Consider the following 27,577-nt stretch of genomic DNA (forward strand, 5'->3'; position numbering starts at 1 on the left):
TTTTCTGGGGCTGGGAGTAGCTCCTTGGTGAAGAGTGAGACCCAGCCCAGCCTCTATCCCACTGGCTGCTCTGCCTCGGAAAAGGACAAGATTCTTCACTTGTCTCCCCTCTCCACAGGTCAAGTGAAAATCAGCTCACCATGCACAAGTGCTTCTTCTTCCTGGTGTTCATGGTCATCATCCTGCCCTCACTGGGGCTGAGCAGGTACAGACCACACTGCCTTACCGCTCTCCCTGCTTCCAGGCAGCCAGGATCAGACCCAGGCCCCTCACCAGCCACAAGCCAGCCCCAAAGGGCTAAGGGCCCACTGCTGCCGAAACACAGCTGTCTCTGGGAGGAAAACACTCACTCTTTAGCTGGGCTGAGCTGCTCCCAGTTGGTCATGGACTGAAAGCTTCCCTGCGGAGGAGGAGGGGAGCGGAGTAGCTTTCCAGGCTGCCATGGCAGCACCTGAGGGTGCTGGTGGTGCCCTGCTTGGGGTCAGCCCTTCAGCAGACCCTGAAAGGACCAGGTCAGGTATCTGCGTAGCCCCATCTATGGCAATCCTGATCATCCGGGAGGCGAGCACCCATGGTGGTGCCATGTGGCATAAGGAGCTGCTCTGGGAGTGTAGGATCCAGAGGGTCTTACCCACCTGAGGCAGGGGAAAGCACACGCCTGCTGAGTGACCCCCATGGTGCTCTGTGGCTCCCCCTCTTTCTGAGCTGCTCCTCTTGTTCCCTCTCCAGCCTGGACCTTTTTTTCCGCTGGCTCTTCGACACCCACTTTCTGGACGAGGCCAATATCAAGTTCCAGTGAGTAGCAGGGAGATCCCGAACCACCCTGGTGTGGGGGAGCGCCCAACGCCAGCTCCCCAGCAGCTCTTCTGGCCGCCTGCCTGAGCATCCTCTCACACTCTGCATCTCTGGGGCAGGTGTGTTTTCCTCCCGGACAACGGCGCTTTCTTCGTCAACTATGTGGTCACCTCCAGCCTGATTGGGACAGCCATGGAGCTGCTGCGCATCCCAGGCCTCCTTGTCTACACTGCCCGCCTCTGCTTTGCCAAGTCTGAGCCTGAGCGGCTCCATGTCAAGCGGGTATGTGGCTCCAGTCAGCTCTGAGCCTACATGACTACCGGCACAGCAGGGACACACTCGCTAGAAACTCAGGCTGTCCCAGTCCTATGGGGAGGGTTGTGGGGCCTTCTTCAGGCCTCATAGGGGCTAATGGGGGGAGGCAATCATGTGGGCCAGGGTGCAAAGGCAAGTGCAGCCTTTGCAGAGGCAGTAATGACACTGTTGGTTTTGCCCCAGAGCCAAGCCTACCAGTTCCAGTTTGGACTGGAGTACGCCTGGACCTGCTGCATCTTCTCTGTCGTCATGACCTACAGCATCACCTGCCCCATCATCGTCCCCTTCGGTGAGTATGATCCCATGCCCATGGTCCCCCTGCCCCGTCCATGCCAAGAGCAGCCTGTTCCAGCCACCAGCAGTGGCGTGGGAGCACAAGCTTCCCACATGGTACAGGGAGGCACCCTTGGACATCGTCCCCCGGGGCCTGCCCTGCTGCCCTGCAACCTGGCTGCCCTGTTGTCCTCCCCACAAATGGCCCTCTCCTCCTACTAGGGTTGCTCTACATGCTGCTTAAGCACATGGTTGACCGGTACAACATTTACTACGTGTACATCCCCACCAAGCTGAACCAGCGCCTCCACGTTGCTGCCATCAGCCAGGTTGTGGTGGCCCCCATCCTCTGCATGTTCTGGCTGCTCTTCTTCTCCATCCTGCGCCTTGGTAGGGAGAGCTTGGGGCTGACCCTGCCATTGCTGAGGGTCACATCTGATGCTTGGGGGGATGAGCCACTGGTGTCACCCCTGAGTTAGGCATGGCATGGAGGGTGGGAAAGGGAATGGGAAGGGGAAAGATAAAAGGTATGGTGGAGCCCTGGCAGATGTGGGAGGTGTCAGCTAGTGTTCTGGGAAGGGCGTTGAGAGCTTGTAAGACCCAAAGCAGGCACCAGCCTGGGGCTCAGCTGGACATGCAGCAGGTCCTTGAAGGATCATGTGCTGCCCCAGTGTCTCTGTGCCCTAGGTCCCACCCGACCTGTCACCCTCTTCACCTTTGTGGTCCTCCTCTCCTGCATTGTCTTCTCCTTCTTTGGCCTCTGCTTGAAGAAGCTGCAGCCGCGGAAACCCTCCAGCTACCAGGTGAGCACAGGCAGCACTTCCCTCACGCCACTCTGTCCCCTCATTGCCTCTCTGGGGCACATTTGCCTTGGGGAGTCTGAGGTGGTGCCTGGCTGCCCCTCCAGCTTTGGCTGGAGGACCACAAAATTGTTATTTCCTCCCGGCCTCCCTCTCCCCAGATGTCCGACCAGTCTGAGAGCACCTTCAACGACATGGAGCGGAGCAGTGTTTCCTCCACCCCCAACTCTAATGTGAGTACCCCTCCCCAGCCCCGCTGTGGCCACCCCCTGTTGCTCCCCTGGGCCCTGACTCCCCACTGCCCCCCGGGGCAGCTCTTTGTGGCCACCGTCCTGCAGGAGCCTGAGCTGAGTCTGACGCCGGCAGCCTCCCCGGCTCACCAGTCCTATGGCACCATGGGCAACCACTTGGAGCCAGCAGAGGATGGGGAGGATGGGGGGCTGCAGAGCTTCGAGACAGAGCTGGAGACAGTGGAGGGCGAGTACAGGAGCGGTCACATGATGGAGAGCCAGGCCCGCTACCAGTGAGCATCCCTGCTACCGGGGCAAGGGCCAGCCGTGCCGAGAGTGGAGGATGTGCTGGGGGGCAGGAAGGAGTCTTCCCAGCACTGGTGGGGGCCACCTTGCTGACAAGGTGGGGGGATGACAGGACTGATGTGAGGGGGAGACCCCATTGCATGGGACGTGGCGGGAGGCTCTGCCAGTCCCTCCTGCTGCCTGGACTGGCTCAGGCCCCACCCCCCCCAAACCCTCCCTGCCCCCACCTGCCTCGCCCAGCCCGTTGTATGGAAGAGGGAGTGCAGCGGTGTGGGGAAACGGTCTCTCTGAGAGGCCATGCTTTTGGGGGTCAGGAGGGAGGCCCTGGCCCCTCTGTGAGGGGGTAAGTAGCCCAGACAGCTCAGATGAATGTGCTTCCTGCCACACTGTCCCGAAGGTCTTCAGTGGCAGGGGATGGCCACCCCTAACCCTTGCTTTCCACCCTGCCCACCCATTGCCCATGGTGGCCATGCTGCGGCCTCCCCGATGCCAGCCATGCCTACACTTGCCCACCCCTGCTGCCACCTCCACACTTTGCCCATTAAAGCAAGGCCTGCTGAGATGCGTGTGCTTTGGTGGAGGAGGAGGAGGAGGCAAGTGCCTGGGACTCCCCCACATATGCGTGAGCACCAGTGACCCTATGCAGAGGCAGGCATTAAAATGCAAGCCCAGGTCTTCCCCATCCTCCCACCCCATCCCTCCGCTGCCACTGCATCATGCCTGTGCCCTTGGGTCCTAGGTGTGGTCAAGGGACAAGTGTATTTAATGGCAGTGAGGGCAGCACCTTGTCATCATACTCCCCCACCCCCAGCAGCATCCTCCTCATGCTTATGGTCTCCCTGGGACTGGCCAGGCATGGGACCCCACATGGCTCTATCCTGTTGCAACAGAAATGGGCGGGGGCTGGCAGGACCCTGGCCTCTAGGTCCCGGTCCACCACATCCTGCCCTTGCCCACAAGCCACAGCCATGGGATGCTCCCCCAGCAGTTCCACCACCTCTTGAGTGTGAGTCCTGCTGTGGTCAGTGTAAATGTGCTAGCTCCTGCCTGGGCAGCATCGCTGGGGGTTTCCAGCTCATCTGCAGGAGCTGTGGAGGCCCCTAAGGACAAGGGCAAATCCTCACCCTACTCAGCCCCTCTCCCACCAGGCTAGCCTGCCTGGGCATTTTGCCTCCTCGCTCAGCCCTGCTTTGGCCTCGGGGTTGATTTTCCTGCTCCTGATTTTCCTGTTGGCTTCAGAGCAGTTCTAGCCACCATCCCAGGGCTGTGCAGGGAGGGAAGGGATGACAATGCAGCTCTGCCGGCACCGGGGCTGCTGCCATGAGGAATTCTGCTGCGCAAAGACAGATGCTTGGAGATGGCACCGCTCAGCATTACTGGTGCCACTTGCGGGGAGGGGGGAGGGCATGGTGTGACAGTTCTGGGGAGAGGGGAAGGGTGGTTAAAAGGCAGCAGACCAGCAGTGAGCTGTGGGTCTTTGTTGGACTCAAGTGGGCCCTGGGACATCCCTGTGGGGCTGGTGGGTTTCAGCTCAGCCAGCTGGGAGCTCTGTGGCCCCCATCCCACGCACGCGCCTGCATGCTGGGACAATGGCTGCAGCACACAAGGCACTGAGCGGTTGCCTTGGGGGAGCCTTGACCTCAACTGCTCCCTCCCAACCCCAAAAAAGACCCTGGGGGGGCTTGTGGCTTTCTGCCCAGGTGCCCCTGGGGCTGCTTGCAGCTCAGGTGCTGCCCTCACTGCCTGCTCTGAGGGCAGCCCTGGCCAGAGCTGGGGGGATACTGGTGGCCTCTCTCTAGGTGGAAGCAAGTGCCTGCAAGTGGCACCGCATCCTTGGGACCTCGGGCTGCCCCGCTGTAGGAATGTGCCAGAGGTCTGTACCTTCTTGTGATTTATTGCTATGATCGTGCCTTGAATAAAATGACTTCACCCAGCTGCTGCCTGGCGTCATCACTCGGGCACATCCTGCCTTGTGCCAGGAAAGGGAAGACCCTCACTGCTGGAGCCTGTGAAAGTACCCCAACCCCTTTCCCCAACTGCAGGCTGCTTTTGACCCATTCTGGGGATGTCTTGCAGAGGCTTCAGTAGCGAGAACACTGCTTGGACACCTCTGCATCTCCAGGCACTTTGCCACCCACCGTGGTCCCCACAAAAGCAAACCCCAGGGAGTGGGCAGAGCAGCAAAGGTGCAGGAGCAGGGTGAGCACCCCGCCATATCCCTTCAGAAAGGCTGGCACAGCCCTTGGCACCAACCCCAACACTGGGGATGGGGTGCAGCCCTGGGCATGTGCCTCCCCTGCCCATCCTCTGTCAGCACTCACCCCACAGGCAGGGCTAGCTCAGGACACCACCAAAGGGGCACACACTGCCTGGAGGGAGCAGGAAGGCGGCCTGGAGCTCCTCTGGGACTACAGCAAGGAGCAGGGGCAGTGGAGGGGCAGATGTTCCCAAAGCTGAAGTTCCCACCAGCAAGTCCTAGGTAAGGGGGCAAACAACATTTTGGGAGCCCTTCCTCTACATTTTGAGCAGACAGTGCTCTTTTGATCCCCTCCTCCCCCTGAAAACACAGTCTTTATACCCAAATTCCTACTTGTATGATTTGCCTCTGGTTTCAGCAGTTCCCTCCTGCCCACCCCTCCAAAGCTCCCCTGGATGAGCCCTGCCTGGCCAGCCTGGTGTACGGCATGGGGCAGAGGGCATGGGGAGTGCTTTCCTTTAAAGGGGTGAAAAAACTGGAAAAATCAAAAAACCCACTCCCCTCATCACACACCCCCACAGGGACCCCCCCAATGGTTTGTAATTAGTGGTAAATGGGGCTAAATGCACAGCCTTGCTGGCGCCAGGGAGCTGAGGCGGGAGCTCTGCTTGTGAGCTAGGGCTGTAATGGGCCCCCCGGCTCGCCGCTCTCCTGGCCCTCGTGCTGGGGAAGCTCATCACAGCCTAACGAGGTTGTGTAAGCCCCATCATGCTGCGCCTCCTTCACTCCAGCTCTCAGAAACCCGCTCACCTGATTACAGCCTGCACATACAAAAGTCCCTCACAGCTGGGGCCAAGCAATTGCATGGTGTCTCCCGCTGCGCTGGCCAGCAGCAGGCAGTGACAGGAGCATCCCCGCCAGGCAGCAGCCAAGGCAAAGGGGGGAGGTTTGTGGGAGCTATGATAAACCTCCACACTGGTGCAGGGCATCCAAGATGTGGGTGCTGCTGGGGGGTGCCATGCTGGCCCTCTCCTGCAGCACTAGAGTTGGGTTGCCACTGCCAGCCCTGAGGCTGGCAGCTGTGCTCCAGGCCAGGAAGAGCTAGACAATTTATTTTAGCAATGAATCACGTGGAGGATATCTTTGCGTTCCCTTCACTGCTGCTCTCCTTGCCCTTTGCAGCCTGTTGCCCTGCAGAACAAGCCCCATCCTAAACGTTGCCCAAGGCAGAGCAGCACAGCTTTCCCAGGATGCTCACCATGCTCCCCTGTGGCAGGACTGGGACTTCCAGCCCTCAGGAGATGCTATTACAGACCCAGAGCTGGCTCACCCACTCTAGGGACCATCCTTCTTCAGTGCCAGGTACACAGCTCTGCCAGGGCTGGAAAGCCACCATGTCAAAGCTAGAACATGCCCCAGGAAAGAGGAGACAGGACCTCCTGCATCCCCACCAGCTGCTCCCCAGGGCAGGGCTGCTGGGGAAGCTCTGCAGTCCAGCTGGCAGGGTGGATGCTGCATGGAGCCAGGTGAGACTTCACTATGAGGCTGTGCCCTGCTGCTGCAGGCAACCAGCAGTGGGTGACCAGCAGCAGGTGAGCTGATGCTATCTCAAAGAACAAAAGCAACAGCTGAACAACAGAAAAGGGATTTTTAGGGTGGTTGCTTAAAACTCTAATCCCATTAGAGATTGTAAAATTTGAAGGGTATGAGCAACCAGCAGCAGGACACCATTGCTAGCCCCTCTGCCACCCACCCATTCAATTACAGTGCACGATAGCTCCCAACAGATATTTGGTGCTGGATGCCTTCTCCTGTCAGTTGGCTGGACTCCACAAGCACTCCTGAGTGCTCCTAGTAACCAGTATCTTCAAAGCTAGAGCCAACAAGAAACCATTAAACCCTAAACCCCTCTGTCATCCTTTTTGTTTGTTTTTTTTTTTTTTTTTTGCTTGCTTGGGCCTTTTATATTCAAATAAAAAGGCAGCAAAAAGGGCTGAGACTCACTGTTGTTCTTTATTAAACAGAACAGCTGGGTATAAGAGGCACGCAGACTAGTTCACTTCTCTTGGGAGTTACACAAAACATGGTACAGAAGAAGAGATGTCAAGGAGCTGGGAAAGCTAGAAGGAGCAGGGATGTTTTGCGGCAGTAACACCAACACCCCACCCATCACACAGCTACCTACTTGTCACACAGAGCCTAAAGGTCCCCCCCCGTAATGCCAAAGACTGATGCCCCAGAAGAGGGTTGCAAAGAGGACATCCCCATTCCCAAACCCTCCTGCCCTGTACCATGCTGTCACAGCTAGTGTGTTCCCCCAGCCCTCACTGCACGGCGTGAGAATGGGGAGGACCTCACCTGACCCAGTTGACAGAGAGAGCCATGGACCAGGATGCACAACACCACCATGCTGTAGGACTGCAGGAGCGAAGCCTGGTACCATGAGGAGGACAGTGAGCATCCTTTCCTAGGGATGTTCATTGTTCCACAACTCCCCTCAGCTCCCCTCCCAAACACAGCTGGAGGGCTCCTTGCTTGCTGGGAGCCCATGGTCAGCAGGGAAGCAGAGCCCTGTCTCACAGGGCACCCCATCATCCCCTCCATGGCATGGGGCTGGGAGACCTCAGCTGCACCTACAGGGAGCAGGCAGCCCTCTCCTGTCCCAGGGTAGATGTCTGAGTATAGGACGAATATGTCTCTAGAACAGGACCATCTCAGCCCTCAGCACCAGGCTCCTTCTGCCCTGAAGGAGCAGCAAAAAAGGGCACTGCCTGTAACTAAATACTTGCTCCATGTCCTTGCCCTGGGGCTAGTGATGGCTCAAAACATAGTTCTGCCTGTCCCACAGCAATTTTCCCACAGAGATGAACTCTTCTTCAAAGTGCTCACGTTCAGCTCCCCCAAAGCCCTTGGGTGCTGCCTCAGACATTTCCTGCTATTTCTTCTGGCAGATGCCATCTTCTCTCTCCTGTCTGACACAGCACTGCTGCACACACCTAACTGGGTGCCTTGGTCTGCTCTGAAGTAGCTGTTTCTCTAGTATGGGTGGGAGGGATTACTAAAGGGTGAGAACCTCTGCAGATGGGCACTGTGTGCTGCTGGGAAGCGCTCCAGGTCCTGACAGCATCAGCAGAGAAATTCCAGCCATGCTTCCTCTGGCCAAGAGCCAGAATGATTTCTGGAAGCTGTTGCCATGACATGATTACAACCTTAATTTTTATTTTAAGACATCTTTTCCATATATTTACTTTATTCTCCTTAACACAAAGCAGTAAAGAGCCACCACTGCTGCATTTCAGCTGGCTCTGAGGTTAAACCAACCAGCCAAACCAACACAAAGCCTTTCAGCTGGCAGCCCAGACCTGCTAAAAGCAGCCTCACCTCAGGATTAACATGACCCCACTGCTTGAAGCGTCTCTAGGAAACACACTGAGTTGTGGCCAAGCTGACACAAGGAAAAGCCATGGATTCCATCCAAGGGAGAGGCAAGGCAGAAGAGAGCACCAGGATTAACCATCTGGTAGTGACATATTGGTGAAGGGTGAGGGGGCAGAGCTCCCTGCAAGGTTTGGAGAGGATGGCCACATGGCACAGCCAGCTCCCACCTCTGCTGCCCCTGCCCCTGCCCCTGGAAGAGGCCAAATCCACCACTGTCACAGCTGAACCAGGTACAGCAGTACAGGACGAGCGAGCAGTGCCAGACCTGGCAGGTCGTGAGCACAGCAAATAGGATTTTGGGCAAATAGGCCTAAGAGGCCTACACTAACTGTCATCTAACTAGGGTGGGGAGAAAGAGGAGGAAGATGAGCCAGCTGAAAACCAGAATCATGTGCACTGGTGCTCCAGCTAGCCCAAAGGAACTTGGGGCAGGGTGGTGTACCTGTGCTGTGGCACTCCTAGGCTTTGCTGTAGAGATGTACCCTGCCAGCCCTTAGCAAACGCAGAGATGTGGTCATGTCGAAGCAAGGCGGAATCACTGGGAGAGCCCTGAAGCACGCGTGGCTGTAGGACATAGCAATGGGCTGGTGCACAAAGACAGAGGTGGAGAGAGGCAGAGAGCATGGCATGAGCACTCGCTCTGCCCAGGACCACTGTGTGGTCAGGGATGGGGATGGCTGGCAGGATCTAGTCCCCTTCTGGGAGGGTCTCCCAGCCGCGTTGCATGGCTTTCACCACAGCACCATAGAGTTTGCTCCAAGCATCCCGCACATCTGGGCTGAAGGCAGTGCCAAGGCATTTCTCCAGCATATACAGCAAGGACTCACCAACAGTCTGCAAACCAAACAGGGAGACGTCAAGCTCAGCACCGAGGGATGACACACAGCCCCTTCTCTCGCTTCACTGCCTTTTTGGACTTTCCCATTACACAGCAGCTGCTCTTCCTCCACCAGCAGGGCCAGGCCACCCTGTCCCTGGCTGCTCAGAGGGGGCCCAGAGCCAGCCCATGCCATCCCCTTCCCCATGCTAGCCCCCACCTGACACCCCTCACCCTGGGTTAGCGGGGAGCAAAGGCTGACACTCTGCATGTAACACCAGGGGAGAGGTACACGTCCATCCTCCATGGCTCCCTCATGCAGGTAGCCAGCCCCATCCCCTGTCCTGGCATAGCAGTGGATCAGAAGAGCTAAGCAATGCCCTGATGCCAGAAGTGGGCCAGACCCCAGGCTGGATACTCAGGGCCTGCCTCGCTGCCTCTCAGGCCTCTGCACAGGGCAGTGGTCCTCACAGAGCTGCAAGCAACCCCATCCAGGAGCACCCACACAGTGGGTGGAGGGCTGGTGGGGATCACTACCCCAAGCAAAGGCGTCCCTGCTCCCTCTGAAGAGGACCAAAGCTAGCAGTATTATGAGGGAGCCATGTGTTGGTTAGAAACATTTCCTTCAACCTTCCCTTCCCTGCTGCTTACTCCAGTATTTCTGTCCATGCTTGATGGCAGGAGAGGAGTAAGCAAAGGTTTACTATGGAGAATGCTCCTGTCTTACTGCCACAGAGGAAACAGGAGCTGAGGTGCAGTTCTGACACAGAGAGAGGCAGATGCTCCCTTTCCCAGCTGCAGTGAGGTTTGCCCATGCAGAAATCCAGGGCCTGGGGCAAAGGCTGAGCCTGCAGCCCTGTGTCACAGGAGAGACTGCAGTGCCCCAAACCGTGGTTCCTCTTCAGACAGGGGAAAAGCCTTGCTCCCTTATGTCCTTTCTCCCTCAGCTTACTGGGGGAGGGCAGAAAATGAGGGGAGCTCAAAGGTTTTCCTGATCAAGCTGATGACACTATGCAGGTAGCAGCAGCTTGGGGGATGCCCTGAGCCACCAGCTTTCTCTCCAGCCAGCTGAATGCAGCAGGTGGGCGCAGGGGGACGGGGCAACCGAGGGCTGCACAAGCACAGATGCAGCGGGATGAGAGAGGATGCCTCACCGAGAAAGACTCGACCTTCACACCAATTGCCTGGTGCTTCTTGCCAAGGTTACAGAGGTACTCCTCCAGGCAGGACAAGTTCTCCAGGTGGCTCACAGCAGCATCAATTACCAGCATCACCTGCAGGAGTACAGAGGCAGAACAGCATTAATAGCAAGGCTCTGCTGCCCTCCCAGAGGAATAAAAGTCTGACCCCTCTACTTCACCATTCTCAGCCTGACCACCTCCCAGTCCAGCAGATGCCGTCTGAGCTTTGCTCTACTGTGATGCCTGTGTTACATTAGTGAGGCCTGCTGGCAGCAGCACACACGTCCTCCCATGGGACACTGCCAGAGGTGCCACAGCAAGCAGCACTGCTGAACTCCCTGTTCCAGAGTGGGTAAACAGCCCTATATCAGAGCAGTTACCGCCTAAGATCTAATGCAGAGGCAGTCATTACAGCTCTCAGGACACCGGGACAACTGCAGGGGAGCCCTAGAAGTTGCCAGGACTAGAGTTTCCAACTACAAGTTGACAAGATGGTGCAACTGTGAAAAAGGCAACTCAATTTCTAAGATCAGCCAAGGTATTTTGAGGAGATGACGTGGATAGTACAACCAAAAGACCTGGTCTGGTAAAGCATGTACCACCATGGCCTCCCAGAAGCACAAACAGTCAAATAAAAACAGGACAGAGAAGGGTTAATGAGGGATGAAGGGAACAGACACATCAAATTAGAAGAAGAGATTAAAGCCAGGGCATGGTTAGTTTGGCAAAGCCAAGAGGTGATAGAACTGTGCTCTATAATTTCAACAGGGAAATTATCTCCAACAAGAGCAAAGAGCTATTCCAGCTCAAGGCAATAATAGCAGAAGTAAAAATGGACTTAACTTTGCCAATAATCAGAGGCTGGAAAATAACAAAACGCTTGCATCTATCAGAGGAGTACAGCCCTGAAACAGTCTGTTAGGAGGAATAAAGACAGGCAAGTGAGGCACCAAACTGGTTTAAAGATGGAGCCAGACAGTTTATGAAGGCATCTGCAAGCCAAGGCTGTGCTCTGCCCTGGCGTTGCCACCCTTCAGGGCTCAGCAAAGGGTCTCTTCTGCACCAGGTGTAATTTCGTCCATGCAGGAGCTCCTCCAGACGACTTCAGCATTGCTCCTCTCCCTATTTTTGGGGGAGGCAAATGCATATCGCAGCACTCCCCCAGAGGCTATCCAAGAGATGCTGTGGGCCTTCTGGCTCTGCAGCTGCACCAACAGCCTCTCACAGTAGGAGGTCTACAGGAGCCTGGCCCATTGCCCAGCTCTGTGCCACCTCCCGGTCAGTATGTGGCCAAGCAGAGGCTTGTCTGGCCAGAAATGAGCTCACCAAGCCACTTCCATGTTAGAAGTGGGCTTCCAACTTTGACAAGAGGCAATCCACTCTCAGATGAGAACAAGGAAATCGGCATAGTGCTTCTTACCCACCACAACCCACATCCTCATCCCCTCCCCACTGTTGCAAGGCACTTTGTCTTGGCAATAGCACCTTCTGTTAGCACAAGTAACCCTGCAGTTACCACCTCAAGAGGAGACTTCCCATTCGTTCCCCAGTCAGACACCCCACAGCCCCAAGCCATTGCTTAAGGGCTTCCTCCTCCATGGAGGCTGTGCTCCAGCCATGCCACAGCCCCTCTCTCACCTTCCTGATGTGATCCAGGAATTCAGGGGCAGAGAGGCACTCCTGAGGGCTGGTAAACTGCTTGCAGTTGTACTGGAAAAAGGGCAACAGGTCAGGGTCCAAGTCAAACAACCTGCAAAAGCAAGAGAAACCTCCATCTTCTCACTTCCTCAGCTTTATTTAGAGCCCTGCTCACCCCAGGAACAACCCACAACCCCCACTCTGCCTCTCTTCCCACCTACTGATCCCTTCCCACCTGTAAAGGACCCACAGGTTCTTAAAAGTCTTAGTTTGGGGCAATCCAGGTTACTTATAGTCAAAAAAGTCTCTATTCCCCTAGCCCACAGCCCCAGCTCTCAGATATGGCACCTGAGGACCAGTTCCAGCGCACTTGATTTCCTCCCAGCCTGGCCCTTCTCCCCAAAGTCTTGGTTGGTGTCTTGACTCTTCCCATTCCCACTTCATGATCCCCTTGAGCCCAAAGCTCCCAAATCCAGGGAAGGCCTGCAAGCTCCAGCAGCCAGCTTCCATACTTGAGCAAGGGGGGTGTGTACAAACTCAGCTCATAGCCCACTCTCCCACACCATCAACAGCTCCCATTTTTTCCCCCTTATCCTCCCTGCCAGTGCATGCCAAGCACTTATGGGTCTCAGTAGCAGCCACACAGGCTGATGCTGTCCATAGAGGCCACAGGGAATTCTCCCCATCCTGCACATTAAACTGCTGCATCCCCCTCCCCTCCACTAAAACGCCCCAACACTGTCGTTGCTGCTTGCAGCCCTGCTCTGCCAGGTTTGCCTCCCGCCTGCTACACCTTGCTCCAGAAGATGGTCATCAACTCTCCGACCATCCTTTTCAAATGACTTTTCATAGATTTTTCCTTTCCCGTAATCGAGACATTAATCTGCTTAGGAGCGGCAAGGGGCTGGGGTCCAGCCGCTGCCCCCGCCACACCATTTCCTCTGTCCCGAGAGCGAATCCCTCCCCAGCGGCCAGGGCCGCGCCCGGGGCCGCGCCCGGGGCCGCGCCCGGGGCCGCGCCCGGGGCCGCGCCCGGGGCCGCGCCCGGGGCCGCGCCCGGGGCCGCGCCCGGGGCCGCGCCCGGGGCCGCGCCCGGGGCCGCGCCCGGGGCCGTGCCCGGGGCCGCGCCGCGCCGCGCCGTGCGGGGGCAGTCCGGGTCCCCTCGATGCGCTCCCCAGAGCCGGGCGGACACGCAGCTCTTCAAGCAGCAGAAGTACCGGTGACAGGGCGGGGGATCAGTGGGCAGGGAAGCACGAAACCTGCCCGCTGCCTCTCTCCCTCACCCTCCATCTTCCCGTAAAAAAGTTCGCACTCGCGGAGGGCGGGAAAGGCTGGGAAGCGGCGCGGAGCGGGCGGCCTTCCCCACGCCGCTGCCCCACGGCAGCCGCGGCTTCAGCCCCCCGCGGCTCTCCCCGGGGCGGGGGGAGGGAGGGGGGGAAGGAGGGGGTGGGGGAGGGCGGGTAGGCGGCTGGGAGCCACCGGCGAGCGAAGGGAAGCGATCCTCTCCAAGAAGCGGAGCCCGTCCGTCGACCCCCCGGGTCGGTCCGGGGCGCCGCCGGCCGCCCCCGTCCCTGCCGCCCCGCTCACCTGGTGAAGAGGACGAGGCCGTGCTGCACCGGGCTGCCGCTCACCCGCCGCCAGCTCTCCCGGATCAGCGCTCGCTGCCCGCCAGACAGCAGCATCCCGCTCTCCATGGCCGGGGCGGAGGGGCCGCCGAGCGGCAGCCGCCCGCCCCTCGCTCACCTGGGGGGGCCGCCCCCGCGCCCCCCGCCCGCGCCCCGCCCGCTGCCCCCTGCAGGCTGCCGGCACCCCAGCTGCCCCCTGCCCTCTCCTCCACCCGGGGCTTCTCCCCACCGCCTCCTGGTAAGGAAGGGCTCACTTTGGGTTTCACACTCAGGGAAAGGATGGAAAAAAAAAAAAAATTAAAATCCCCAACCACCCCCGCAGGACTCGCAGCCGCAGGGCAGAGTAGAAAGTTCAGCTCGTTCATGGTTGACATTTTCCAATGGGCCCGATTTTACAAGTGCAGCAGCACGGCAGAGCAGAGCGAGGGAGGGGACCACCGGGACCCAGCCGGGCTGGCTCGCCGATCAAGCGTAACTTTGCTCAGCGATGCTCCAGCACTACAGCATCCTCCTGCTCTTGGCTGCTTCCACTGAGACTCAGGATGCCCCACAGCCACCTGCTATCTCCATGGGCAGATGCAGTCTAGACCCTGGTTTAATTTAAGGCTAATTAAGCCAGCTGAACCAGGCAAAGTTGTTTATAACAGATCAGAAAGACATGTCATCTTTGTGAAACATCTTCAGGACACCCAGCTTCTCTTTAGTGTTCAGACAAAGGGAAACACTGCTTTTAATTTGGCCCCAGGAGTTAGGCAGCATGGAGGAAACAAAAAGAGAAGGGGCAAGTGAGGTCTCAAGCAGCACAACAGAAGGCAGGAGAGCCAGAGCAGTCATGGAAGTAATGTTTTTTTCAGAAGGATGCGAGCAACACAAAAGCACAAATATTACTGAAACCATCAGAGTCTGCTCTGAAATCCCAATTGTGCTGATCTTATTACAAGTTCTGGTTCTATCCATCAGACTTACTTCTTGTAATCAGGAGAGAAGACAGCAGCCTCTGACCCAACCCAGGAGCACACTGACTCAGGGTAGGCAGAAAGCAGGCTTTTCTTATTGGAGTACTGAAAATAATCTGTGGAAGGAGACAAGTTCAAAGCCACAATGCTACTTCATCAGCCCCAGCCCGTCTCCCAGGAGCCTTTCTCCTTAAGAGCTGGAGTGACAGCACTGACTGCAGTGACAGTAGGAAGCCACCTGAGACATCTCTGCAAGTGCCGGAATAAATTACCTGTTTTCTCAGGCTTTTGAGACCCCGCACTCTCAGTGCAGACCAGACAAGATGCTGTATAGGAAAAGCTCCATATACATTAGAGGAAGCTGGAGAACCCAGTCCTCTTGAAGAGTCCAACAAACGTAGAAAGAAATTGAGCTGTCAGGTGGACTAGGGAGTCTTGCAAATGCTTTAGATGTCTGGCTACTGAGACCTGATGTTCAAAGTTTGCTGTGTTTTGAAGGCCATTGCTAGAAAGACTTAATATCAAAGGTTCCCAAGTCCTGGAAAAATGCAAATGGTTTCTGTTAAGTCATGGCTTCTGTTAAAGATACAGCATTTTACCTTTCACGATAACTAAGAAAAGCCTGAAAAGCATATAATCTCTAAGCATCTATAGTCTTAGAGAACAGGGAATAAATAGAAAGCATTCAATAATAAAGAAAAGTCACGAGCTGCGAGGCCATCTCATGGCTGGGGGGGTTGGAACATGTACCTGCCAGCCCACAGTGCTTCCTGCTGTTGGCCACCATCTTCTGGTCCACAGCAAGCACCCACTAAAAACAGCATCTTAGCTGTATGGTTGTAAAGAAAACATTAACACTGGGGACTGATGATAAATCAGTGTGATGATAACTGCTGAAGCTGCAAGAAGTCTGAAGGAGCAGCTAGCAGAGCAGAGGGAAACACTGGGTTAATCTGAGGAGGGCAGCAAACACAAGCCCAGCAGTGCAAACGCAAACAGTAACCTTTAGCTGTCTTGCAGCTCATCAAGCACACCAGTAAAGAGCGTGAAGTGCCATCCTATATGTATCTGCACAAGCTACTCTGACATTTCAGCCTGTTGTCACAACTCACAGGCGTGGAGCTTCACCAGAGCCTGGCTGGACAGTCCAGCCTGACCCTGCTAACAAGAAGGGGGAGCACTGTCACAGCAGGCAGCGCCGTGCTGCCAGGGCACTGGAGAGCGGAGAGTCCTCCCTAGAGCACGGGATGCCAAGGAGCAGAGTTGAAGCACGTATATGCAGTTAGAGCAGCAACCGAGGCTGAATATTTGCCTAGCAACATTTTTAATATATTCAAAGCTGGCTGATAGAGGAGGAAGAGAAGCACCACAAAAACAAGTTACTGTAGTTAAGAGTGATCAGCCTCTATGCTTACTTGGGATATGGGACACCTTTCCTTGGGTCCGCGCAGGCACCATACCAGCTATCACATCCCAGAGCAACAGTGAAATTCAGGTTCAGCCGTTGTTCCTGATGGCAAGGGTATCTCAGACAATAGGAATGAAGCCATGATAACAAGGGAAAATGGTGGCTCTTGTCCAAAGTCTTCCCCCCCACCTTCCCTCTGTGCTGCAGATGGTGGCTGCATGCTGAGCGCTTGCAGACAAGGCACAAGTGTCAGAACAGACCAGACATAACGGCAGCAATGAGTGCACTGTGTGTGACATGTCTTCTCCTTCCGTGGAACATATGGGTGCCCCAGCTGATGAAAGAGGCAATGGGTTGCCCATACCACAGACCCCCTGTTGGCACCCAAACCCAATGGTGGTATGACACTCAACAGAGCCTAAGAACCAAAGAGTTGATTCCTTCCTTGGCCCCCAGCACCAGCTCCTTCTGGGCAGGGTACAGGCACATTCAGGAGCAGTTTTCCCCACCTTCCCTGCCCCTCTGAACAGTCAATCCATCCCTTTGCTGCTTTCTGGCACTGGTACATGCTCTCTCCCTTAATAAAACCAGCAGTTTTTCCCTTGTGACAGCATAGATCTTCCAGCACAGGAGGAGGGAGCTGTGAGGAGGGACTTAAGGTGAGAGACAGGGAGAGCCCAGGGGTAAGAAATATCCGAACCACCATTCACATGACTTAAATGAGCGAGGGCTTGGGAGACACTGTGCTCTTCCCTGCGTGCAAGGCAGCTTCTCCCTTGCAGCTATATGGCTGTCAGAGGAGTTCCTCCTGCTGCCACAGCACTGACATGCTGGCAACACAAGTGAAGTCCAGAGGGGATTTAAAGTACAAGGAAAAATGAACAAGAAAACATCCCTTCTCATTCAAGTGTTTTGTGAGCCTTCAAGCATGAGGAAGCCCCAGGATGCATCAGGAGGTCCAGCACTTCAAACATTTCCATGGTCTGAGGGTTTTCTGCAATGGTCCCCAGCTCCCTTGGCGCCCTCTACCTAGCCTTGCAGCTCAGCTCTTTTCTGAGATGCTTTTGGGTTTCTACAAGACTGCTCCTGGAGCTGTCATGAGTGAAGAGCCACCAGGTTAGCAGCACAGACTTCTCCAAAATCATCTTTAGGCTACTTGGAGAAAGGGGAGGCAGATTTCTGGAGAAACTCACTGACCTGCAGAAAAAATCAATAAATCCTTTTTTGTGCTTTGGAAGAAGAAAAAATTTATATAATGTTTTTAATTTCCAGCGTGTCTCATCACTGTATTCTACAGTCCATTCGAATTACGGTACCAACACTCATAACTCCCCTTGCTAAGCGTTGGCTTTACTTATTCTGTGCCTCAGTTTACCTACAGGGAAAGAAACTCGTCCAATCTTGTAAAACTGTGTGACAGAACTGGGAACAAACTTGTAAATGCCTGTCGCCAACCCTGCACTCAGGGTTCAGGACGCTTGGAAAACAGACCTCCCTCCCAAAGGAAAACCACATCAGCCTGGCCCAGGGATGGCTGTTATGCATGTGCTGCTGTGGCACTGTCAGTTTTCGTCCCAGCTGCTGTACCAACAAACCCAAATCCCCTTTGGACTCCTGCTCATTTCCAATTCTACATCTGCAAGTCCTCATAAATAATGCCACTATGATCTAGATGCTTCAGACTCCCTGCTCACCTCGGAGATGAACTCCTGGGCTTGGCTAATGCCTTCTTTCCCCTTGCCCCCAGTCTCAAAACCATAGACCATGATGGCTCCTCTTTTCCCCAGACTCCCATCCCCATCCTCAGATGGGAGCAGAAGTCACGCAGGTTCCCAGCAGCCTTCTCAAGCTACTCCCTCAGGCCATGGCACAGCACAGCTCAGTAGCAAAGAAAATCATGAAATGCAGTTGCGTAACAGGAGGAAAAAAAAAGACATGCAGGAGGGAAAAATCTTGCCCATAAAACAACGAAGGCAACAGCTGCAGAGCTCTGGCTGCCACTGTGCCTGAGGGGAGAGCAGGGCAGCACTCCCAACCTTGGAGATTTGGGCTAAGGGGAGAAGGATAGGCAGAGGGAGGAGGAACAACGTGTGGGAGAGTATTCAACAGCAGAATAAAACGAAAACATCTTTTGAATTCGGCTTACTACTAGACATTCGCAGGTTCATCTCAGATCTCCCATGGCCAGCTGGGGAAAGTTTGTACAGGCAGGTGAAAACAATCCAAGACTGACAGGCTATGAAGCAGGGAGAGAAGCCAAAGGGGACCACACAGAGAGCTGCTAGCCTGTTTTTGACTTACGAGGCTGTCAGACCAGGTGTGGCACTTACAGGTGTTCAGACTTTATCTTGGTTGTTATTCACCTTGTGCTCTCTAACACAGCAAGAATCCACAAGTTGCTACTCACACCACCGGGATGATCTTCCAAGAAGCAACCTCTGCCTTTTGTAAGTCATTCTGCCAAAGTAAGTTCAAAAAGTCTATCTACTGAAGAGTCTTGACCAAAAGCTGAATGTAATTATTAGACACGACTACAGAGGTATGTGCACGCTAAGCTGGCAGGATGCAAGCAGCCATGGTCCCAAAGCTCTCCAGCCTTATTAGCTCGACATGGTGCTCTAGCTAATATGCCTGGCAACTTAGAAAGCACTGTGTCAACACAGTTACCTGGCTTCTGTCCTACCTTGGGACAGTGCATTTGGGCTTGGATCTTCCTCCAACTGTTCTTATACTTCTGGACTGGATCATCCTTCAGCTGCTGAAATATCACAGTAAAAGCTTGGTGAAAGGATGCTTTATTCCCTGTGGAGCCTGCTCTGTAGTTTCTCCAGGGAATTTTTCTTGTTTCAGAAGCACTGCTGGTGCTGATCTCTTAAGTGCTCGTTGATTGTCTTCTCTCTGATCTCAACTCCACCTGTTCTTTCCCTCCTTCTTGCAATATGAATTGATATTATTGACCAGGGCATCTCCTATAATTATTTGACCTACAGTGTTTGTCTCCAAGAACAGTCTTTGATGTGAATTATTTAAAAAAAAAAAAAAAGATTTTGCACTTAATTGTGCCCATTCCTTGATGGCAAGGCTGTGCTAGCATCACAACCTTTCAGCTTTGCGCTCACCCTTCTGCTCTCAAAGCAAACCCAATGTGTGATTGCTTCTACGTGTGGGATTCCTTTTCTGCTTGAGGTTGTCTCCTCCTCACCAAAGTCATTTCAATTTTGGGGCTCTGTCAAGAATAGTCTCTAGTTCAGTAAGAAATTTTGCACCTGCAAACTCCAGAGTCAAAACTAGCTAAGCGCTGAATAAATATTGTGGCTTTGTCTTGAGGAGAATGATGTACTTACGCCACATCATAAAGCACTTTCCAATCCATTAGTAACTAAATAGGATGTCAAACAGCAACTATGGGCAATAAAGACTTAAAATCAGAAGGCACAGACAGCTTGCACCCATGAGTCCTACAAGAGCTGCCTGAGGGTATCTCCAACCCACTTATTGTGTATTTTTTTAAAATAATGCTTCAAACAAAGAAATTTCAGCAGACATATGGAGTATAAAATGTGGCAACACTCAAAAAGGCTGAACAGGATGATTAAGTAAAGGAGGAAGCTAACTAGCCTGATAAAAACCAGCACAGAGAAAAATGACAAACCCAGTAGGGAGTTTATTATCAAAATGTTTGAAGACAGGTGTACAACTTCTCAGGGTGATCTGTCAGTTCAGGCCTTTCCATCTCTGCCAAGGAGTGGTCTACTTCTTGATCCGTCTCTTACTACTTACATCCTGACAGTTTTTCATTAACTTCAATATTCCTCATTATGTCTTCATTTTATTTTGTGAAGCAGCCTTTTTGCTTTCCCCCTCTGCATGACTCTTTCATAGCAGCCCCTAGTAATTTGAGTTCACACTTTCTGGATGCCTCTCTCTTGTATTTGAAGTCAATTAAGAATTTGTTACTCAGCTTCTCGTCTTTGGCTGCTTTGGTTCTTCCTGGCCTTGCTTTGCACAGGGATAGTTGGTGCTTGTGCTCTTGGTGTCCTTTATTTAAATACCTCTCCTCTGACTTGCTTCCAATGGGATTTTGCCTGGAAATTGCTTAAATTCACTTTCTTCAGTAGCACTGGCTGTTCTCACACAGTTCAGAAATCTTAAATAAAGATGTACCATCTTATGCATGTTCACATTATCATCACAACCAGCTCCTCCCTGCTTCTCAGCTTGTTTCCTTCTCCACCAAGGTGTAACCAAATAGTTATGGTCTGTAAAGCATCCCAAGGGGTCAGCACACTGCCAGGGTGGGGCTCAGCTGACCAACACAGATGCCTTCATATGGGCAAGTAACCTAAACTCCCTTTCTGGTCTACGGAGAAAACCAGGGACTTTGGAACTACCTCATCCTAAAATACATGGTGGAAAAAAAGGTCAGATGAACAAAGCCTGAAAATACCTTTTGTCAGCTGCAAGACAGCAGGATGAATAGCTTTGGATTGAATCTGGAGATAAAATAATGACTGCAAGAATGCTAAATATGGAAAAAGCAATTTACAGCAATCATAATGCTTGGTAGACTATGCCCATTCAGATAAAATACCACCTTTCTATTTCCAGAGAATGCATTACATGGGCCAGAGCTACAGAGTTAGAGGTGTTGTTTTAGAAAACAGCTCCAGAGTGTACAACAACCACAGTCCTTGGATGTAAACCAGGAAGGAGTGGTATTTCAGCCTGGGGAAGAGAAGGCTCCAGAGAGCCCTTATAGCAGCCTTCCAGTACCTGAAGGGGGCCTACAAGAAAGACGTAGACGGACTTTTTACAAGGGCAGGTAGTGACAGGACAAGAGGCAATAGCTTTAAAATGAAAGAGGGTAAATTTAGATTAGATATAAGGAAGAAATTCTTCACTCTGAGGGTGGTGAGGCACTGGAACATGTTGCCCAGAGAAGCTGTGGATGTCCCCTCCCTGGAAGTGTTCAAGGCCAGGTTGGATGGGGCTTTGAGCAACCTGGTCTAGTGGAAGGTGTCCCTGCCCATGGCACGGGGGTTGGAGCTAGATGATCTTTAAGGTCCCTTCCAACCCAAACCATTCTATGATTCTATGAAATGGAATTGGAGACTGATGTTGGAAGACAGTCTGAGAAACCGTATGGGTTAACTGAAGAAAATGAGAAAAGAAGCACGGGAGATTTGAGGGCTAGAGGAAGCAACTTGCCTTGAAAGTTTCTATTTGGTTGGCAAACAGAAGATTAAGTAGCTGCTTGAAGACAGACCACAAACTCTATATTAAAACACTAGGCTATAAAAAAGCCTCATTCTTGTTGAGGAAATGTAACAGGATGATGGCTGGAATTTAGAAGCCTAGAAACCTGGCAGGTTCGAAACAAATGCAAAATGGAATCAGTCACTAATGTCCACGCATGTGAGATCACTTACCTGCAGAAAGAAGAGATCCTTCCTTTGGAGGGCAGAGAGAAGTTAAGTTTTACTTCAGTATTATTAGCATTTTCTGAACAGTACTTCGTGCCTTTTCCTTACAGTCATCTTCCCACACTCTAGCACAGCTTCTGTATCAGCAGTCCTTTCTTCCAGAACAATAGCCCTGATCAGACAATATCAAAAAACCACTTTCTGAAGCGATACAAGATGCCAACAGGCTTTTCAGTAACCATCTATTAACTTATTGCATCACCTTGTGCAGGCCGTAGTCCAGTTTCTAGCTGTCCTGGCTTTACTTTAGCAGCCCTCGGAACATGTCCAAAGAGACTGTGTGGCTCTGATCTGGGCATCAATGTGTAGCCCCAAATAAGAAGGCTGTATTTTGTTTTTCCCCATCTAGTTCCAGCCCAAGGATGGCAACCCTTTGTTACGCTCTACTGAAAAGTATAGGATGCCCTGTCACTACAGCCTGCCGTAGAGCCAGATTCTGATTTACAGCATTACAGTTTTATTGCAGACTCTTGCATTTAGTTCACAGCAAGGCCTCATTTGTACAAAACTGTGCATCAGTATGATGGTACGGAAACTACATACTCAGCATAAGAAAAACTTAAAGAAAAATGTTGGGTTCCTGAATAAAGTGCTTGATCTGTCAAATGAAGTGTTCATAGGCAACCTACCAGAAGATTGATATACCCATTAAACCTGACATATTATACGTATTTACAATTTAACACATCTTTAACATGGAGAAATAAGCCTGCTTCAACAGACAGTGCTTTATTCTTATCCAAATGTACCAGTTTCACTTCCCGCTGTGCTTATCAGCACATTACTTGGACTGCAGTAAAATCTGACCTCCTGGAATTGCAGTCCAGCAAGACTTGTGTGCTAAAAGCTGCTGTACATCACTGATGTCCTAGATCAAACTCTCCAATGGATCCATTTAAAATTCATGTTTGTACTTTAAGTATGCATGTGAGGAAAGGGGGGAAAAAAACCCACCTCAAGATTTAGACACAAAGAGAATGCTTGAAAGAAGAGGTATTTATTACAAAATTAAATTGCAAATTCTCATTTTCCATGATCTCCTGTACAAAATACAGTTACAGCTCAAGGGAACATTCTCCCATCCACACTGTATGGTGCAGTAATTACACCTTAGTTAGAAGACATTCAGTTCATGGACTGATGCACACATACGTACACACATGCAGAATTAGTAAGAAAGGTTCATAATATAGGACAGAATTACAAAAGAACCCCTCTCACTGCTGCTCCAAACTCTTGCTCAGTCAGGAGCAAGTTCTTCAAGGATGGTTCTGAACAGTACCTCCTGTAAAACACAATAAACTCACTTGCAAAGGTCTAGGACCAATTACAGATTCAGCAGGAGTGGTTTCTGTGCTAGTATGCCCCTACCTCAGGTATTATTTGTGAGAATCATAGCCCTTGACATTCACGTAAAGAGCATAAGGGACTTTGAAAAGTAAAGCAACTCACAACCAACCATGCAGCCATGGTCTTAGTACTTTAAAGAAGACAGACAATTTTCAGTCCTAACTGCTTGCAGCCCACAGACCCCCAAAGGGAGCAATGTGCTATGGAGGTGGTGCTCTTATCATCAGCTTTCCTTTCCCAGCAGGAAAGAGCCTTATGGTGTTCTAACAGTCCACACGTTTTTGCTTTCATGACACACACTTGCCAATGTGTGGGGTCACTTGCTGTAAAGGGCGGGGGGGGGAAATTCTTACCTATATTCCCCAGCTGGTGGAGGCACAGGGCACCGCTAAGGAGATTTTCACATTGCCAGCAGGATCCTGAGAGGAGGAAAAAGCATTATAACAGTACTTGTGTGCAGAGCGCCAACCCACAGGGTAAGTCACACAGGCACGGCCTCTGGAAGGGAAGCCCCTAAGCGTGGCAATGGAGAATTTCCGGTAAATGCCTGTGTTTCCATGCTGATAGCTGGCTCACTCTCAAGTCCCTTGACAACAATTCTCAGAGGGATACAGGAGGGAACTGTCAAATAACACATTTGTTCACCTTTCCATAACAAGCTCACAATGCATGTGACAGGTACTCATCCACTCAGGATACTATGATGTGTCCTGTCCTACTCCTTGTCTAGGCACTCGTAATAAATGGATGTGCAGCCTAAAAATTGGAGGAGAAGAAAAGACATGTCTCGTACTTCGGGCACACTTGAAGAAGCACAAGGAAGGAGGGAGATATAAAAAGGTAGATCCTGTCAGTGCCCTTTGTGCATCAATAAGCCCTTCCAGTCAAGATGCAAAAAGAAAACACTGCAGATGAGAGAGGTGGTGACTCTCCCACCCACAGGGCTGTGAACAATGCTGGCAAGCAGTGCATGACACAGAAGTCCTCCACCTGGACCAAGGGCAGCCTTGGCACAAGCATCTCCATTCAAATCCTCCCCACAGTCACGTCTGTGTCTCATAGCACGAGGAGTTCAGTTCCTCGAAATAGGCCAGTCCCTGCTGCTGGAATAGGTGTGCGCCCATCAGTGTCCTGAAGAGACTGTTGACAGAAATCTTTTAAGATGGATGGGTTGTCTAGGATGAAGCTATATGAGCCTAGAGGCCTTCTATCGATCCTCTCAAGACTGAAGAGATGAAAATAGAGTTTACACATAAAGAATCTGAAGCAGGGAACATGGCAGCCTGCAGCTTTTTGTGATTTGAACGCACAGATATAGTTTGATGAAATACTTTGCCAGTGATAAAAGGAGCCTTGTCAAGCAAAGAGAGCAGCTACTCCAGAGAACAGCATCTTCTGGCCTCAGAAAGCACCATTAGATATTTTCCACATGACTGAGGAAAAGGACTAATAAGCAGTCCTCAAATTAACCTGAACTCATTCCACAAGCACAAATGGAAAAACTGAACTGAAGCAGCCCGAACTCCATTCAGAAAGTAGAGAATGCCCTGCACCTATTGCCTCGTGTCTGCACCACTCAGACATTTGAACTCAGAGTCAGTAATGGAATCCTAATTATTGTATTTTATTGACCTCACAAAATGCTGGTTACTATTATGCTGCAGCTATGGCCTGACAGGTTTTGTTCTGAGAAGCAAATATTGAAGGTCAAATTCTAACTAAAATAATTTTTCAGTATTTTTCTCCTGAAAGAAAACAGAGCAACATCAATTTACACTTACTTGAAAACCCAGCTATTGGAGTACAGAGGGTACAGAGGAAATGTCTGCCCTCTAGTCTTCAAATGTAGACCTTTCAATACTTTAAACTCCAGAGTTTAAAAAAAAATATCTGCTGGAGGTTGCTCCCTCTTGTGGAATAGCTAGATATTTTTTTCCCTGCGTGCCTCCACCCCCTTACCAGCACACAAGGCCTAAGAAATACATCTGTCTCAATGCCAATCAAGTGCTCTCAGAGGATTTCTGAAATGGCAGTCCTAAAGAAAAACAAACCTTTGCCCGTAGTGTAACAGAAGCTGGGCTTGTGCACAGGAAGGTGGGATGGGAACGTGACATGTGCCACCTTCAGCTGGCCAATCCCCAAACTCAGCCGCCAATCCCCACCTGAAAGATCATTAGCAATAAAGAATAGAGGGACCCAGGCCAAGAAACACACTGTCTCATCTTCCTCAGGTAGCTCCTACAAAGCTGACCACTTCGTAACAACTGCAGTAACCAAGGTTACTGAGTCGATCTTTGCTTTCCCACAGATGTAATTTGATAAACGGTGTTAGAAACTGTCATTCCAAAACACTCACAAGTTTCTTAGTTTGTTGTTAATGTTAAGGGCAAGTGTCTGACTCTGTGTACTAGGAAAAACCCTATACTTTAAATCATGGCTTTTATCAGCTCTTCCAGCAAATCCTCCCCATGGCAATAGGACTATATTAAGGAAAGCCCATATTCAGGATAGCAAGGTATTAAGCCGATAACCTCACCAAGACATGAAATGCTGAATCACATTGTTACAAAGGCAGCATTGCACTGTCTGCCTGCCATGTTGCCAACAGTTAACAATTCGCAGCTGCTCTCAGATCAAGCAGGATCTGAAGAAGTTTGCAGCCTTCTCCCTCACCCTTCTTGCCTATATATCACCTCTGTGAACCCCTGGCTCATGAAGGTAGGAGCGCTTCCTGCAACAGCAAGTGGAAAAGCATCATCAATTCCAGTAGCTAATTAGCACAATGGCTTCCCAACATGTATTACCAGCAGGTGATTAACTCAAAACCTTTAGAATGAAAACCATAGGTCCATACCACCCGAGTTAGTGTCTGTAGGGGTCAGCTTCTGGAGAGAGATGCGACACACCAAGCCAGAACCTTACAATAGCAAGCAGCTGCCTTACTGAACAATGCTATGGATCTCTATTAAAGAGGAATGAAAGCAAGTCTGACTGCAGTCTCAGTCCCCCACACAGAACAACTATGCAAACACAGCCCTTCTGTGTTGTAAGAAATATATTAGAATTCAAGGTTTGGTAAGAGAAATGAATGGACAAGCCATGTTTAAAGACGGGCACACTCACCTGCTGCTCTCCCTATACCTGTAGTTTTGATGTAAGCCTGAGAAGCAGAGCAAGAACTCTGAAATTAAAGGCTCGAGTTCCTTGAAACATACACAAAAGAGTTTTGCAAATATTAACTTCTTGAGACAGGAACACAGCTGGGGGTCTAAGTGTCATTCATGTTGGATGCTACCAAGGTAGCAACTTGAACTGTGACAAGCAATTGAAATTGGGTGAAGAGTAGGAGATGGAATAAAAGGAACATTTACAAAAACAGACCTAACACAGGCGAAAGGCACCTGATAAATAGTATTCTGCTTTCTTGGAAGGGGTGGATTCAACATCCAATGGCTCTTGACACTTAGCAGACAAAGAATTTTTGTCTGGCCTCACATTTTCTTCAATACAGTAATTTGATGGTCAGCCATTCATGAGAGTGAACTGGCTGGAATATAGCGCACAGATACCATGGCACTGACCGCCAGTTTTGCAGATGCCACATTCATTAAGATGAAGCCTCCCCCTAAAAGCACAGGTACTGGCACTGGAATAGCTGGGATCAAAACATGAACGACAGCTGTTTGTAAAATTCCCAAGCTATCGTTTCAGTCTCTAGTATGCTCCCACGAAGCTGGTCTTCACAGCATACTGGGGCAGAAAATAAATCACATGCTATTTCCACTGTAATTTCCTTAGCAGTCTCAGATGGAACTGCAAATAAGCTACAAAGTGCTGAGCTGGAACAGTCTGGCTCTGAGCACAGGCCTGCTAGGTGATTGTTATAAACGATTAAAGGTGACCAGAAAGCAAGGCAGTATACAGGGACAAACCATCTCCATCTCCTCTGTCTGCAGAGGGCCTGGGAGACAGGCAAGGCACAGTGGCTCAGGAGACTTCAAGCAGACCCCTTTCAGTCAAATTCAAAAAAATCAGGGTCAGAACAAAAAAATGCAGACAGCCAGGGGAAGTTAGAATGGAGGTCCCCAGATACTTATATGAACCTTTCAAAAACCTCGCCTCAAGAAAGGTTGTTAATCATGGTAGAAGTCCTAATGTCTCAGACACTGTCTGGCGCTCAAACTGCAATGAAGCTTAGATTACCAGAAGGAAGACACACACACACACACCACACACACATCTGAATGTGCAACTACACACAGCCTCCAGCTTGTACTGGTCTGGCTGCTGGAACGCCACTGCTGTTTGACTGATATATATTGCTCAAAAGAACAGAGATTTAAGCAACCAGGTGTCCAGGAATATACCCGAAGGATTCAGGACTTAAGTCTTTCTAAAAGGACCTTCTCATGGTCATCCTCTGCATCTTCCAACGCAGGCAGTACAAACAAATGCCAAAGCAAGAGGGCTACTATACCCAGAGTTCTCCAGAGAGGGCATTTTAGAGTCACATGTCTCCAAAGCACCAGAATCAGCTTGAGATGCAGCAGAACTCATGATTCTCATCTGCTGTTTCCAGGCTCCCTTTGCTGGCTCTAGAACTCCCAGGAGTCCATCCACCGGAGCCCTGCCATGGGGCTGCTAGGGTCAGAGGCCATGGGTCCTATCATCCCATAAGACAGAGGATGGAAGAGGTAGAAGCTGTGGAAAGAAAACAAATGCCCATCAGGGACTGCAGAGTTTTCTGTCTTGAGAACATTGCAGCA

The 27,577-nt window shown here is 51.6% G+C and overlaps 3 protein-coding genes across 8 annotated transcripts in view; 1 reads left to right on the top strand and 2 right to left on the bottom strand.

The window, feature by feature from the left end:
* TMEM63C (transmembrane protein 63C) overlaps positions 1-4,645 on the top strand; it is a 32,131-nt gene extending 27,486 nt beyond the window's left edge. The window contains exons 17-24 of the mRNA XM_064460470.1: positions 119-205; positions 730-795; positions 915-1,077; positions 1,294-1,399; positions 1,606-1,773; positions 2,071-2,186; positions 2,345-2,416; positions 2,498-4,645. Of these exons, the coding sequence (XP_064316540.1) occupies positions 119-205; positions 730-795; positions 915-1,077; positions 1,294-1,399; positions 1,606-1,773; positions 2,071-2,186; positions 2,345-2,416; positions 2,498-2,710 (991 nt within the window). The 3' untranslated portion in view covers positions 2,711-4,645. The remainder of the gene's footprint in view (positions 1-118; positions 206-729; positions 796-914; positions 1,078-1,293; positions 1,400-1,605; positions 1,774-2,070; positions 2,187-2,344; positions 2,417-2,497) is intronic.
* A 2,265-nt stretch (positions 4,646-6,910) lies between these two features.
* NGB (neuroglobin) lies at positions 6,911-23,241 on the bottom strand. The gene is made up of 7 exons (XM_064460479.1): positions 23,165-23,241; positions 21,408-21,573; positions 18,662-18,736; positions 13,577-18,435; positions 11,991-12,102; positions 10,326-10,445; positions 6,911-9,188 (listed from the first exon to the last, which is right to left on the bottom strand). The coding sequence occupies exons 4-7, from the start codon at positions 13,681-13,683 to the stop codon at positions 9,042-9,044; spliced, it is 486 nt and encodes a 161-aa protein (XP_064316549.1). The 5' UTR covers positions 13,684-18,435; positions 18,662-18,736; positions 21,408-21,573; positions 23,165-23,241; the 3' UTR covers positions 6,911-9,041.
* The window catches only part of POMT2 (protein O-mannosyltransferase 2), a 29,751-nt gene continuing 24,613 nt past the window's right edge, over positions 22,440-27,577 (bottom strand). For 2 of the 6 annotated variants that reach the window (XM_064460471.1, XM_064460472.1), the window contains one exon: positions 22,440-27,512. In XM_064460471.1, the coding sequence (XP_064316541.1) occupies positions 27,407-27,512 (106 nt within the window). In that variant the 3' untranslated portion in view covers positions 22,440-27,406. The remainder of the gene's footprint in view (positions 27,513-27,577) is intronic. The other 4 variants (XR_010374438.1, XR_010374436.1, XR_010374437.1 and 1 more) reach the window with 4 other exon arrangements.

The sequence above is a fragment of the Phalacrocorax carbo genome, chromosome 9 (genome assembly GCF_963921805.1).
Source record: "Phalacrocorax carbo chromosome 9, bPhaCar2.1, whole genome shotgun sequence".
NCBI lineage: Eukaryota > Metazoa > Chordata > Aves > Suliformes > Phalacrocoracidae > Phalacrocorax > Phalacrocorax carbo.